Source organism: Carcharhinus amblyrhynchos, chromosome 2 (genome assembly GCF_965287045.1).
Source record: "Carcharhinus amblyrhynchos chromosome 2, sCarAmb.v2.hapA, whole genome shotgun sequence".
Lineage (NCBI taxonomy): Eukaryota > Metazoa > Chordata > Chondrichthyes > Carcharhiniformes > Carcharhinidae > Carcharhinus > Carcharhinus amblyrhynchos.
This window is the reverse complement of record NC_137325.1, coordinates 139106462-139119906: the sequence shown is the minus strand read 5'-3', so window position 1 is coordinate 139119906 and position 13445 is coordinate 139106462. Positions and strand designations below refer to the sequence as shown.

The 13445-nt window shown below is 46.9% G+C and overlaps 1 protein-coding gene across 1 annotated transcript in view; it reads right to left on the bottom strand.

The window, feature by feature from the left end:
- LOC145358968 (sodium channel protein type 1 subunit alpha-like) overlaps nt 1-13445 on the bottom strand; it is a 512173-nt gene that overhangs the window by 28277 nt on the left and 470451 nt on the right. Inside the window, exon 27 of the mRNA XM_080213322.1 lies at nt 8519-8641. Coding sequence (XP_080069448.1) covers nt 8519-8641 — 123 coding nt within the window. The remainder of the gene's footprint in view (nt 1-8518; nt 8642-13445) is intronic.

Sequence of the window (13445 nt, the reverse complement as noted above, 5' to 3'; positions counted from 1 at the left end):
AAGATGGCCGTTGCTTGGAGGGGGCAAGGAAAATAAAGACATTTTCCTCTTAAAGTACCCATCTGTTTGGTCTCTAATTTGTACCTGGCCGTGTCAGTTTGCAGGGATTCAAGTTGTGTGTATTTTTTTTTACGTACGGTCAGGATTTAGTTTAATCTTGCCCTTGCTTTCTTTTAACTTGTCTGTTTCTTAAAAAAAAATAGATAGTCAGGCATTATCACAACATGCCTGGTTTGTACTTGGAAAATTCTGGCCATTATACTTTGTTAACTGTAAATGGGCTCATTGGGTCCAAAGGATTTGTCCTCACTTCCGAAAAATTAACAGGATGGATTTCCTGCTCCAGGGGCTGTTGGATCATCTGGATATAGGTTACCATCCCTCCAGAAAATGGCCTTGGAGTCTCGAGGAATTGGAGATAATCTCCAGGACACCCAAGTGATAAATCAGAGGGCAATAAGAAATTACAGTTTATAAATCTTTTATCTTTGATCGTAAGACCATAAGATATAGGAGCTGAATGAGGCCATTCAGCCCATCGAGTCCACTCCGCCATGCAATCATGCCTGATATTTTTCTCATCCCCATTCTCCTGTCTTTTCCCTGATCCCATTATTAATCAAGATCTATCTCTGTTTTAAAGACACCCAATGACCTGGCCTCCACAGCCTTCTGTGGCAAAGAGTTCCACGGATTCACCACTCTCTGGCTGAAGAAATTCCTCCTCAGCTCTGTTCTAATGGATCATTCCTTTAGCCTGAGGTTCTACCCTCTAGTTCTAGTTTTTCCTACTAGACGGAATATCCTCTCCATGTTCACTCTATCCAGGCTTTGCAGTATCCTGTAAGTTTCAATAAGATCCCCCCCTCATCCTTCTAAACTCCAACGAGTACAGACCCAGAGTCCTCAACCATTCCCCATTCCCGGGATCATTCTTGTGAACCTCCTCTGGACCCTTCGCAAGGCCAGCACATCCTTCCTTAGATAAAGGGCCCAAGACTGATAAAGTTATAATAGCATTGTGGGGAAAGAAAGGTGTTTCACTGACTGGCAGGAATTACCAATTGGCCGATATTTACTTTCACACTGGCTGTCAGAAGGCCAAGTGCCAGGAGCTTGGGTAAGTCAGCAGACCGATGGCGGGAGCGTGGGGGTGGTGCAGTTGGAGGTCACGTGGCGACTACTCCAGCTATTTGTGTTACAGGGAGCACGAAGAAAATAAGGTGGGGCATGTTCACCCGGGGATCTGCTAAACTTTCCTTCGATCTACTTTACCCCTCGGCCAGTGTGAGGTGGGAGACGGGGTTCCCATTGACTGCGTCTGTGAGTGGATATTCCAGATGTGGACGAGAGTATCAAGGAACCAGTGTTACCAGCCTCTCTATGTCTTGAGTAAGAAATATGGCTTCATTTACAAATCCATGCACAACTCAATAACATGCAACATCAGCCATTTTACCATTAGAGCCTCCATGGTAAAGAATGGACTCGGTGTCAGAGGCAGGCCATCAGGTTCAAAGCATCTAGATCAACGTGTCCTGTTCAATTCCTGTTTCCTTCCCTCCCTCCCCCAGCCCAGGATACACCCCGGGGCTTCGCAAGGACAAACATTTATTGAACGCTTTCTTTGCAAACATTCTGATCACAATAGCCTGCAATGCAGAATGATATGGTGGCCAATTGGGGAAGGTTCACTTTGCTGAATGTTTGCTTGGTTGTCAGAATTGTTCATGGGGTTGCCAACTTCCAGGACATTTTTTATATTCGTTCACGGGATGTGGACATTGCTGGCTGGGTCAGCATTTATTGCCCATGCCTAATTGCCCTTGAACCGAATGGCGTGCTAGGCCATTTCAGAGGGCAGTTGAGAGTCAACCACATTTCTGTGGCTCTGGAGTCACATTTAGGTCAGGAGGGAAGATTTCCTTCCCTAAAGGACATTGGTGAACCAGATGGATTTTTCTGACAATCGACAATGATTTCATGGTCATCAGTAGACGCTTAACTCCAGATTTTTTGTTGAATTCAAATTTCACCATCTGCCGTGGTGGGATTCGAACCCGGGTCCTCAGAGGTTCATCCTGGATTTCTGTTTTACTAGTCCAGTGACAATACCACTATGCCACTGCCTCTCCTGGAGTCTTCAGGAATCAAAGATTAATTAATCTCCTGGGAATTCCAGGAGCAAAATTCGTAGGGACATTGGAGAGAAAATGGTTTCTTTCTTTGCTTTGAATACTTGCCATTTAGCAGTTTTGAGTATCTTGGGAACGGCTGTTTGGTCGATATGCCAGTGCTTTCCATTGACATGACAAAATGGGACACCACAAAGAGGGAGGTGTCAGAGGACCACTGGCGGGGGAGGTGGAGGGGGTATGGTCGAGGCCAGGTGACCATGCGAGGGGAACTCTGGGAATGTTGGCAACCCTAATAAACAAGCCCAAACTAAGATGGCTGCCAGTTACCCATAATGCTTTGATCATCCAACCTGCCAGTGGACACAACAAGATGACTTATTATATATCCCATTTCAAGATGGCATCCAAAACCAAACCAGAACCATTAATTTTATCAAAATGTTCGAAGAAGGAAGAGAATATCAGCAAGATTCCAGAATTACCTGGCACTTGGTGCATTCAATGGGTATATAGTAAGTTGCTTTAACCTTTGATCAGAAATGCAGCATGCTTGATATTCTGGAATATCGCATGCGCTAAACGTGCTATAGAGTATGTTTTTCACTGAGGGAAGCGGGGGGGGCGGGATTGTTCTGACAAAATGGAAGACAATCTCAAGGTGTTAAAAACACGTGAAGACTTTCTCCTCACAATTTCTGGAGCACAATTGTGTGTGTGTGTGTGTGTTCTTTTTTCCTGTTTCTGAAAATGCTTTTCAGAAAGTTCAACAAAGAAAATAACCAAATGGACTGGTGTGGTGGTTCAGGTTTGCAATCCTGTTCGATTTGCACGCTCCAGAATTTACCTCTTCACAACTGACCTCAGTCCGGAAGTGCCGTGGATACCCGATGCTAGTTACTCCTTTCCGGTTATATAGAATACACGGCAGAGCAACAGGCCATTCGACCTGACCAGCCCACACTGAAGTTTACACTGCCCATGAATTAGCCCCTTTATCCTCTGTCTCAACTCTGGGATTATAATAGATAGGTGTTCGATGGCCGGTGCAGACACGGTGGGTGGAAGGGACTGTTTCTGTGCTGTAAAACTCGAGGGGTCCGCCTTTCAGCTTATCTTTCTAGTCCCTTTCTCTCTTGTGCGCTTGCAGAGTGAGGAGGCTTCTTGCAATCTGTGTCCCCCTACTTCTAATTCTATCTTTTACTCTCGTTCTTTGCTTCTAAAACTTCAATGCAACTCAACAACATATTCTGCACCCTCTCCTCTCCTTCTCCTCTATGTACTCACTGAACGATATATTTTTATCTATAACCTCTTGCAAGAAAGCAATACTTTTCACTGTATCCCAATATGTGTGACAATAATGAATGAATCATTCAGTTTCTTTCTGGAAGCATTGAAGCTACTTGTCTCAACCAGTTGCTTTGGTATTGAGTGCCACATTCTCACCATTTGCTCCCTCTTATTTTCCCATTGGATTTATTAGCAAGTATCTTGCATTCATGGACCCAAATGGAAACATTCACCAACAACACCCCCCCACCAATCTATTCATAATATTAAATTGTGTGATAAATGAATCATATTAAGATCCTCTTTTTGTTCTCTAGTAAGAACTACCCAAAAATGGTGCCCAATACCTTTCATATTTCAACATGACTTTAGCCAACTTTCTGCTTGCACTGGCTATTGTGTTACAAAAGGCAAAGAATAGCAGGTTAGCTGTAAAGACTTGCATTCTAATCAGTATTCTGTAAACTGTGTGTGTCTTTCTATGCCCTTCTCTGATCAGAACCTTCCACACACTTGACGAAGGGACACCGTATCCGAAAGCTTGTGAGATTATTATCAAATAAACTGGTTGGACTCTAACCTGGTGTTGTGAGACTTCTTACTGCGTCAAAGGATCAAACCCAGGGCATGGTCCAGTAACGCTGGGGTTAACCAACTGTGCAATAGAGTTGGGTCATGTCTCCCTTCACATCTTGGTGCTTTTAAACCCAAAGTTTAAATTTTAAACTTCAAGTTTTAAAGTTTTTTTTCAAAGTTTATCTAATAGTGTCACAAGTAGGCTTACATTAACACTGCAATGAAGTTAGTGTGAAAATCCCCTAGTCGCCACACTCCAGCGCCTGTTGGGGTACACTGAGGGAGAATTTAGCATGGCCAATGCACCTAACCAGCACCTCTTTTGGACTGCGGGAGGAAAGCGGACCTCATTCCTGTAATCCCATATATTTACCCTGCTAATCCCCCTGACACTAATGGACAATTTATCATGGCCAATCCACCGAACCCGCACATCTTTGCAGTGTGGGAGGAAACCGGAAGATTCTTGAAGTAACACGAATCTCTCCGTTTGAGGCTAAACATTTCAGTGAGAGAGAACTGGTCAGAAAGCATCTGCAGGTATCGTATCAAAATAAATAAATCTTGCGATGTTTCATCTATTAAGCAGCTGTGTTAACCGGTGGATGCGATTTTCCACACAGTGGCTAGAGAAATGCCTGTCCACATTTGAGATAATGGGACAAAATCAGGCATTAACTGGCAATTCTTTCAAGAGGCTGAATAGATGTTGCAGTTTGGAATTTGATAGTCAGAGCCATTACAGAGCAGCAAGTTCAAACATCCATCACGGTCAATGCTGTGAAAAGCTATTCTTAGGCTATGGTGACTACACTTGCCTCTTTAAATGATGCAGTAGATTCTGACTCACATTGCCACCCAATGATCATTGGTGGAAAATTAGAACATAGAACTATACAGCACAGAAACAGGCCCTTCGGCCCATGATGTTGTACTGAACATGGCGCCAAATTAAACTAATCCCTTCCGTCTGCCCTTGGTCCATATCCCTCAATTCCTTGCATGTTCATGCGCTTATTTAAATGCCCCTGGTGTATTTGCCTCCACCACCATCCCTGGCAGTGTGTTCCTGACACCTACCACTCTCTATGTAAAAAACCTTAAATCTCCTTTGAACTTTCACATTCTCACCTTAAGTCCCCCTTAGTATTAGACATTTCAACTCTGGGAAAAAAAAGTTCTGTCAACCCCATCAATGCCTCATAATTTTATAGACTTCTACCAGGTATCCCCTCAGTCTCCACTGCTCCAGAGAAAACGACCCTAGTTTGTCCAGCCTCTCCTTACAAGTCATATCCTCTAATCCAGGCAGCATCCTGGTAAACCTCTTCTACGCCCTCTCCAAAGCCTCCATATCCTTCCTGCAATGTGGCGACCAGAATTGAACACAATACTCTTAAGTGCAACCTAACCAAAGTCTTATAAAGTTGCAATGTGACATCCTGATTCTTGCACTCAATGCCCCGACCAATAAAGGCAAGCATGCCATACGCCTTCTTTACCACCCTATCTACTTGTGTGACCACTTTCAGGGAGCTACCGACTTGAACCCCAAGGTCCCTTATGTAGATCTGTATTTGCAGAGATATGGTGAAAAAGAATGGGGAGTGGTGCGGGGGTGGGTGGGGGGGGGGGGGGTGTAGGATTAATTGGATGGCTCTTTTCATAGAGCAAGCAAGGGCATGATGGGCCAAATGGCCTCTTTCTGTGCAATAGAGTTGTGACCAGCACTGTGCACCGTGGGATTCTCTGCCTCTGAAAGGGTGAAGCCTCACAACACCAGGTTAAAGTCCAACAGGCTTATTTGGTAGCAAACACCACTAGCTTTTGGGGCTCTGCCCCTTCGTCAGGTGAGTGGGGAGTTCTGATCACAAACAGGGCATATAAAGACACACACCTGAAAGCTAGTGGCGTTTGCGACCAAATAAACGTGTTGGTCTTTAACCTGGTGTTGTGAGACTTCTTATTGTGTTTACCCCAGTCCAACGCTGGCATCTCCACATCTGAAAGGGTGACCAGGTCCCTCGTGTGGGAAAGTAGCTGAGTATGGGTCAGGTCACTCAATCCTAGCACTCAGTGTAGCAGCAGTATTGTGGATAAATGCTCATTCTGATACTGAGCCCCAACAAATTCCATTGTTGTGCAGGGAGATGTGACAGCAATATCCTTGGTGGGTTTGTAAACCCACCGCCTTTACAAACAAAGTGTCCACCACTCACTCGATGCAGCTGCAAACATGGTATCTTTCGCCAGCTTGGAAGACCAGAAAGTGTAAACATAGACATGCAGGGGTTACCTGTCCGTCATCCTCCAGGAGAATGCCCAGCTTTGTAAAGGCAGAGGCAGGCAAACAGGGCCTCCACTGGACTGCCCCATTAGTCCTAAGGTGCACAGTCTATTCATCCATGGGATGTGGGTGTCACAGGCTGAGTCAGTATTTATTGTCCTTCCAGGGCATTTAAGAGTCAACCAGATTGCTGTAGGCCAGACCAGGTAAGGATGGCAGATTTCCATCCCTAAAGGGCATTAGTGAACCAAATGGGTTTTTACGACAATCATAATGGTCGCCTTTTAATTTTAAGCGCCTACCATCTCTTTTTGTGTCTTGGTGTCAATTATTGGTGGCAAACGCGGTAAGTTTTAATGCATTAAAGGCAAGTTTGTTGTCAGGGTTGCTGGCTCATGATCAAGCGGCAGCTGGATATAGTATTTAGGGTGAATGGGATGAAAGGTTATGGGGAGAAAGCAGGATTAGGCTATTGAGTTGGATGATCAGCCATGATCGTAATGTATGGTGGAGCAGGTTCCAAGAGCCAAATGGCCTCCTCCCGCTCCTATCTTCTATGTTTGTATGGGACCAGGAAGCACCCTCTTCCTAACCTAGTACTCACAATTGTACAATCACTACTAACTACTGACATTGGCTATACCAACTCTGTTTGCAGTCTAACCTGGCCCTTATCTGCTTTGCCTGCCTCAACTACCCAGGTGATAACATTAAATAAAATCCCCACAGTGCAGAAGGAGGCATTCAGCCCATCGAGTCTGCACTGACCACAATCTCATCCATCCCCGTAACCCCACGTATTTAAAGTTTATTTGTTAGTGTCACAAGTAGACTTACATTAACACTGCAATGAAGTTACTGTGAAATTTCCCTAGTCGCCACACTCTGGCACCTGTGTAGGTACACTGAGGGAAAAACTTAGCACGGCCAATGCATCTAACCAGTATGTTTTTCGGACTGCGGGAGGAAACCGGAGCACCCAGAGGAAACCCAAGCAGACACGGGGAGAATGTGCAGACTCCGCACAGACGGTGAACCAAGTCGAGAATTGAACCCGGGTCCCTGGCACTGCGAGGCAGCAGTGCTAACCACTGTGCCACCGCGCCACCCTCATCCTCCTGACACTGAGGAACAATTTAGCGCAGCCAATTAACTTAACCCGCACATTTCTGAAGCTATCGGAAGCCACTTCTTGGCACAGTGGTTAGCACTGCTGCCTCACAGCACCAGGGACCCGGATTTGTCTCCTGGCTCGGGACACTGTCTGTGCGGAATCTGCATGTTCTCCCCGTGTCTGCATGGGTTTCCTGCAGATGCTCCGGTTTCCTCCCACAGTCTGAAAGACGAGCTGGTAAGTTGTATGTTGGCCATGCTAAATTCTCCTCGGTGTACCCGAACAGGCGCTGGAGCATGGCGACTGGGGGGGGGGGGGGGTGTTTTCATTGCAACGTAAGCCTTACTTGCGACGAATAAATAAACTGGGGAGTCAATCTACAGAAAAACGTAGGCCTGAAGCTATCAACGTGGGAAAACTTTAACCTGTCCACATTTTGAAATATCACCAGCCATTCCTGAGAAGGTCAGCGAGGTAGCATGGTTCAGTGCGAGGAACAAAATGAGTTTGAGGTGTGCCAGATTGAGTTTGCAGAAGACAGCTAGTGAGGGATGACAGATTTCCTATAATCGGCAATGATAGAAAGTTCCAATGAGGTGAAGTGGAAAACCCGCCCGGTTAATGTCAAATTCAATTCAGCTTTGAGCTCTCTGCAACAGAGGAACAAGGATTAAGCTTAAACGCCAACACAAAAACCTGCTGTCTAATGGCGACGTTAGCTTTAAGCTGGGTGTTTCTTAGGGATCCAGGTACAAACTTATCCCCTCCCTCATTCCCAAATCTCAGCAGGATTATTTGGAGGGAGATCCATAATAAACACCCGCCTTTTTGTTACTGGCTGCCCAATACCATCACCCAGCAACAGAAAGGTCATTCTAAATCAATAGACAGACGGGGAGTTGGCGTGGGGGGGAAGGGGGAGGGTTATGTCAGAAACACCCTACCGCTACGAGGATATTGGGTTCTGGCATGAGGTGACCAAACCAGGCCCACTAAAGGGTTAAGCGACTCGACATACAATTGCATCCATTTTGTCGGAGGATGAATAATATGTAGGGGCACGGTTTTGCCCACCATGCAGCAACCACATGACACTGGGCCTTTCCATCTTACCCTCATCCCTTCAAATCGTGACAAGGCTCTTAATGGTCTCAAAGCTCTGAGTGTCCGAAGGGATTTTATTGCGGCTAGTTCAGCGTATCCCAAGGCATTAGCCGTTAGGCTGACTACAGAGACCTACGTAGAAACACAAAAAAAGACGAGAAGCCATTCCGTTATCAAACATCCTACCAGTCCGATAGGAGTGGAGAGCGGCTGTGTCCGCCTGTTGGGATGGCCACTTCCCACCTGAAAAGAAAGTTGGATTGGTTCCTGCTGAGAGAAAAGCATCAAGGTTTTTTTCCTCAAGTCTGGGTCAGTTGTTTGACTACCTGCAGAGAGAAAGTGCTGTTTTAACAATGGCGCCAATGAAATCCCAACCAAAGGTCTATACATGTTGTTCCAACTGGGTGAGAGCTTGAAACCTCTGATAATATGCAAATTCTTTTAATACTCTTTGAATTCTTCTCAAGGACAGCTAGGGATGTACATTTAATACTGGCCAGCCAGCGTCACCCAAATGAACATATTTCTTTTGATAGGCTAGATTTGGAGACTCAAGGCAAGATTCCCGGGCCTCCTCCCAGCATTTCTCTCATCAGTGTGTCGCCCCCGGAGGCAGGATCTTCTGGTCCCGCTGCTGTCGATGGGATTTCACATTACGCCACCCTGGAAAGTCACGGCAGGGGATAATGTGCCGGCAAGACCACAGAATCCCATCGGCGTGGATGGCCGGAGAATTCCAGCCTCTGTTCCCCTCTCTCCCTGTTCCCGAAGGAAGGTTCAGTAAAGAAAGGTCACAGGTTTAAGATAAATGGCAAAAAGAATGAGAGGGGAGATGAGTGCCACCATGTAGAGGGGTTCAGGTGAATCCAGACTCAGGGATCCTGGTGGAGCGGGAATGGGTTGAGGCGGGGGTCACGGGCAGATCTAAGTGGTCAGGGGGTGTGGATTAAATTGGGGGGGTGACTTTGGAGGTGGGGTGCGGCGGGGCAAAAGATGGGTGATTGGGTGCCTCTAATGGGCACAGGGGCACCTCCTTGCCTGACACTAGCCCATGCCGCCAAAGCTGCCAGGCTTCTCACATGATGTGGGTCTACTATACCTAGAGGTAAGGCACCCCTAGCAGCGGCAAGATAAGGTCCGTAATTGGCCATGCATTAGCTGGTTAGAGGCATCAGTAGGCCCAAAGGTGGACAGGGCACCCAATGCCTCCAGCTCCTTGTGACTGAGGCAATGTCTTGGCCTCATTGAGTAGCCCACTAAAACCTGGGACAGGTGGATTAATATTGAAAAGTCCTTCTGGCAAACCAAAATCAAAATCAAATTGAACTGTGTCAACATAAAGCAAGCTGCAAATCCATTAACTGGATATAAAAACACTCCTCTCCAGTAACTGGAAATTGCATTTGATAGATGCATCTATATAGAGTCGGGCCTAATTCAGTTACCACTTTTCAAAGGTCCTTTAGATCCTTACAGTGCAACATGTATCAGACAGAGGTTAGGACTCCATCTGGCTTTGAGCATGCGTGAAGCGACATATCTGAGCGGAAATATTCCCCCAAAAACTGTACAGATGAGAGGAAGACCACGTGAGTGCAGATGTGAATGTTTCTGTGCCTTCCACCAAGTGTTAGTATTTGTGCAGGCATTGCTGTTAGCATGGTGCCATAGCTACATAGACAGTTGCCCTTACCCTCATGCCTTCAAATCTGGACAAGGCTCGAAGTGGCCTCAGTGCCCTCAGCGTCCTGAGAGATTTCATGGCAACAAACTGGTCGTAACCAAGAGTCTTTGTCAAAAGGCAAAGAACAGAAATCTGTGCAGATTGAACGGAACGGAATTGAATGGTTATCTAGGTACAGCTCTTTCAAACTGTTAGGAAAAGGTGGAGTTATAATCAAGGACACATTGCAGCATTTAACAATCATCAGAGCTTCTGGGTTCATCGCTAAAGTAAAAACTATCTGTGCCTTGTGGATGGAGCCCTTCAAAAAACATACATTGGGTCACCTACCACGAAATGTTAAGGCCAGGTCATCTCAGTTAGTTGCCCACTTGTTCCTTACTTTGTCAAGAGCCACTTTACCAAATGGGCGCAGACACAAAGGCCTGATTTCCCCAATATGGTCTTGGTTCTCAAGCCATTCCTTCTCCCCTTTGAAAATCCGTTGCCTCCAGTGCCAGCCGGAGCTGGAATTCAGCCTCGTCCCAACTTGCTCTCCTCCGAGAGAAAGGAAGGACGTGGGGATGGGGCGTACCCTAGTGTTCGGATGTCAGAAGGGTTGAAGTGAAGGTCTCGTTGTTCGGGGTAACTCCTGACTCACCCTGACCCGGACCCTGTGATTTGGGATTGTTCCTTACTGTGGCCTCTTGATCGAGTCGTCACCGTGGTTCCGACCCTTGACAAAAAGTTGATAAGCGACACAGGCCAATCTCGACTGCCTAACTCCATCCTGAACCCAGTGATGACAATATTCCTTTCGCAGGGTAAGGAAACCTTGCATTGATGTATTTCGGGACATTCCAAAGTGCTTTACAGCCAATCAGTTGTTTCAGAAATATAGCTATTGTAACCGGAAACGTGGCTGCAAATTTGTGAACAGCAATGTGCCACAAACAGCCGTGAGATCCTGGGTGGAAAAGGCCCGTTTTTATTGACATTGGTTGAGGACACCAGGGAGAATATTCTGCATTTTCAAGGAGCGTTTCCATATCCACTTGGCAGGAAGAGAATGAAAGGGCCTGGATTTAATGACTTAATCAAGAGGGAGCATATCCAACCTCTCCCTCGACATCAGCCTAAATTCGATGGTCAAATCCATGGAACGGGGCTTAAAATGTGCAGACTTTATTGGCAACACACAAGTTGCATTGGCACTGAGCTTTTGGTCAAATGGTTTCCATTTTCATGTCCAGCTCAGCTGTGGTCAAACGAGATTTCTGTCTCCCTCTCAGGTTTCTGTTCCAACCAGGATACAGGTCATGATAGAGCCTCAAAATAAATCAAACACAGAATCGTAGAATCCCTACAGTGCAGAAGGAGGCCATTCAGCCCATCGAGTCTGCGTCGATCACAATCCCACCCAGGCCCTATCCCAGTAGCCCCACATATTTACCCTGTTAATGCCCTGACACTAGGGGCAATTTAGCATGGCCAACCCACCTAACCTGCACACCTTTGGAAGGAAACCGGAGCACCAGGAGGAAATCTACGTAGACACGGGGAGCACGTGCAAACTCCACAGATAGTGACCCGAGGCTGGAATTGAACCTGGGCCCCTAGTGCTGTGAGGCAGCAGTGTTAGCCACCGTGCCGCAATGCTGCCCTTGGATTTGTAAATGATAGAATCCTGCAGTGCAGAAGGAGGCCACTCAGCCCATCGACTCTGCACTGACCACAATCCCACCCAGACCCCATCCCCATAACCCCAAGCATTTACCCTAGCTAGTCCCCTTAACACTAAGGGTCAAATTAGCATGGCCAATCCACCTAATGCGCACATCTTCAGACTGTGGCAGGAAGCCGGAGCACCCGGAGGAAACCCACGCAGACATGGAGAGAATGTGCAAACTCCGCACAGACCAGTGACCCGGGGCTGGAATTGAACCCAGGACCCTGGCACCGTGAGGCAGCAGTGCTAACCACTGTGCCAGCGTGCTGCCCTTGGATTTATTGAACGAGACAACACTTTTAAGCAAAACTCAAAGTAAATTTGAAGTGTTTCCTTTGGTGTTTTTGGGTGGGATGGTTCTTTTGGGGTTGGATTCCTAACCCTGGCTGGCGGGATTAGCTGGCATATCGTCACTGGGTGAATTACTCGGGTGCCCGGTTAGGCTGCTAGGTGGAGCACTTGACCGCGATTGTCCACCCTCCTCAGTCGCTGCAGGCTGAACAACAGGTCTTCTGGGAGTGCCGCCTTTCCATTGTTGTCACAGTTAGTCACAGGTTTGTTGGATTCTGTAACTTAGCAACAGCAGTCGTCTGGGAATCAGAGATAATAACCTGAGCAGCGCGGTTTAAGAAGGCTCTGCTGATAGTGATGGGGAGAGCGGGGTGGCAGGGTGGGGTTGCTGGAGGAAACTCACTCACTCGGAAGGAAGAGCGTGCGCTGGGAGATGGAAAATGACCAGACAGAGGGACCAGGCCGAAGCCTGCTGGGTATAACATAGGTACAAGGGAGGGGCTGAGGCCAAAATTAAATCAAACCACTCAGGTCAGAGTTCAAATCATGCCAATTTACTCCTTCTAAAAAGGTTAAAGGTCAACACTGAGGCACAACTCATGCAGGCATGTCAAAACTTTACCCAGAACTCCATCATGCATTGGCAGTAATGTCAAAATGTGTACAATATTGGTGTGTATCTTCATTAAACTTGTAGTTGAGGCACAGTAGCGATGTGGTAACAGTCTTTATCAACTATTCTCAGTCAATTTAACTTTCACCCAACAGTCTGTTATCACAGAGGTTGCTGGGATACCATTTGCACAGAGCATTCGGCTAACTGGAGGCCGTCCATAATGCCCCATTCATGCTGGCCAATGACAACCACATCAACCTTTCCCAGACTGCTGGCAAGGGACCCTGGTTCGATTCCCGGCTCAGGTCACTGTCTGTGGGGAGTCTGCGTGTTCTCCGTGCGTCTGCGTGAGTTTCCTCCGGTTCCTCCCACAGCCCAAAGACACGTGGGTTAGATTGATTGGCCATGATAAATTGCCCCTTAGTATCCCAGGATGTGTGGATTAGGGGGATTAGCAGGGTTACGGGATAGGTGCTGGGAGGGATTGTTGTCGGTGCAGGCCGAATGGCCTCTTTCTGCACTGTTGGGATTCTATGTTTCTATGAATGACTGTGAGGTCTGGATGATCCATGTGTCGTTTTGTACCATGTCCATCTTAGTTGCTTTCTGATGCTTTGCAGCCTCACTTGGGGAGAAT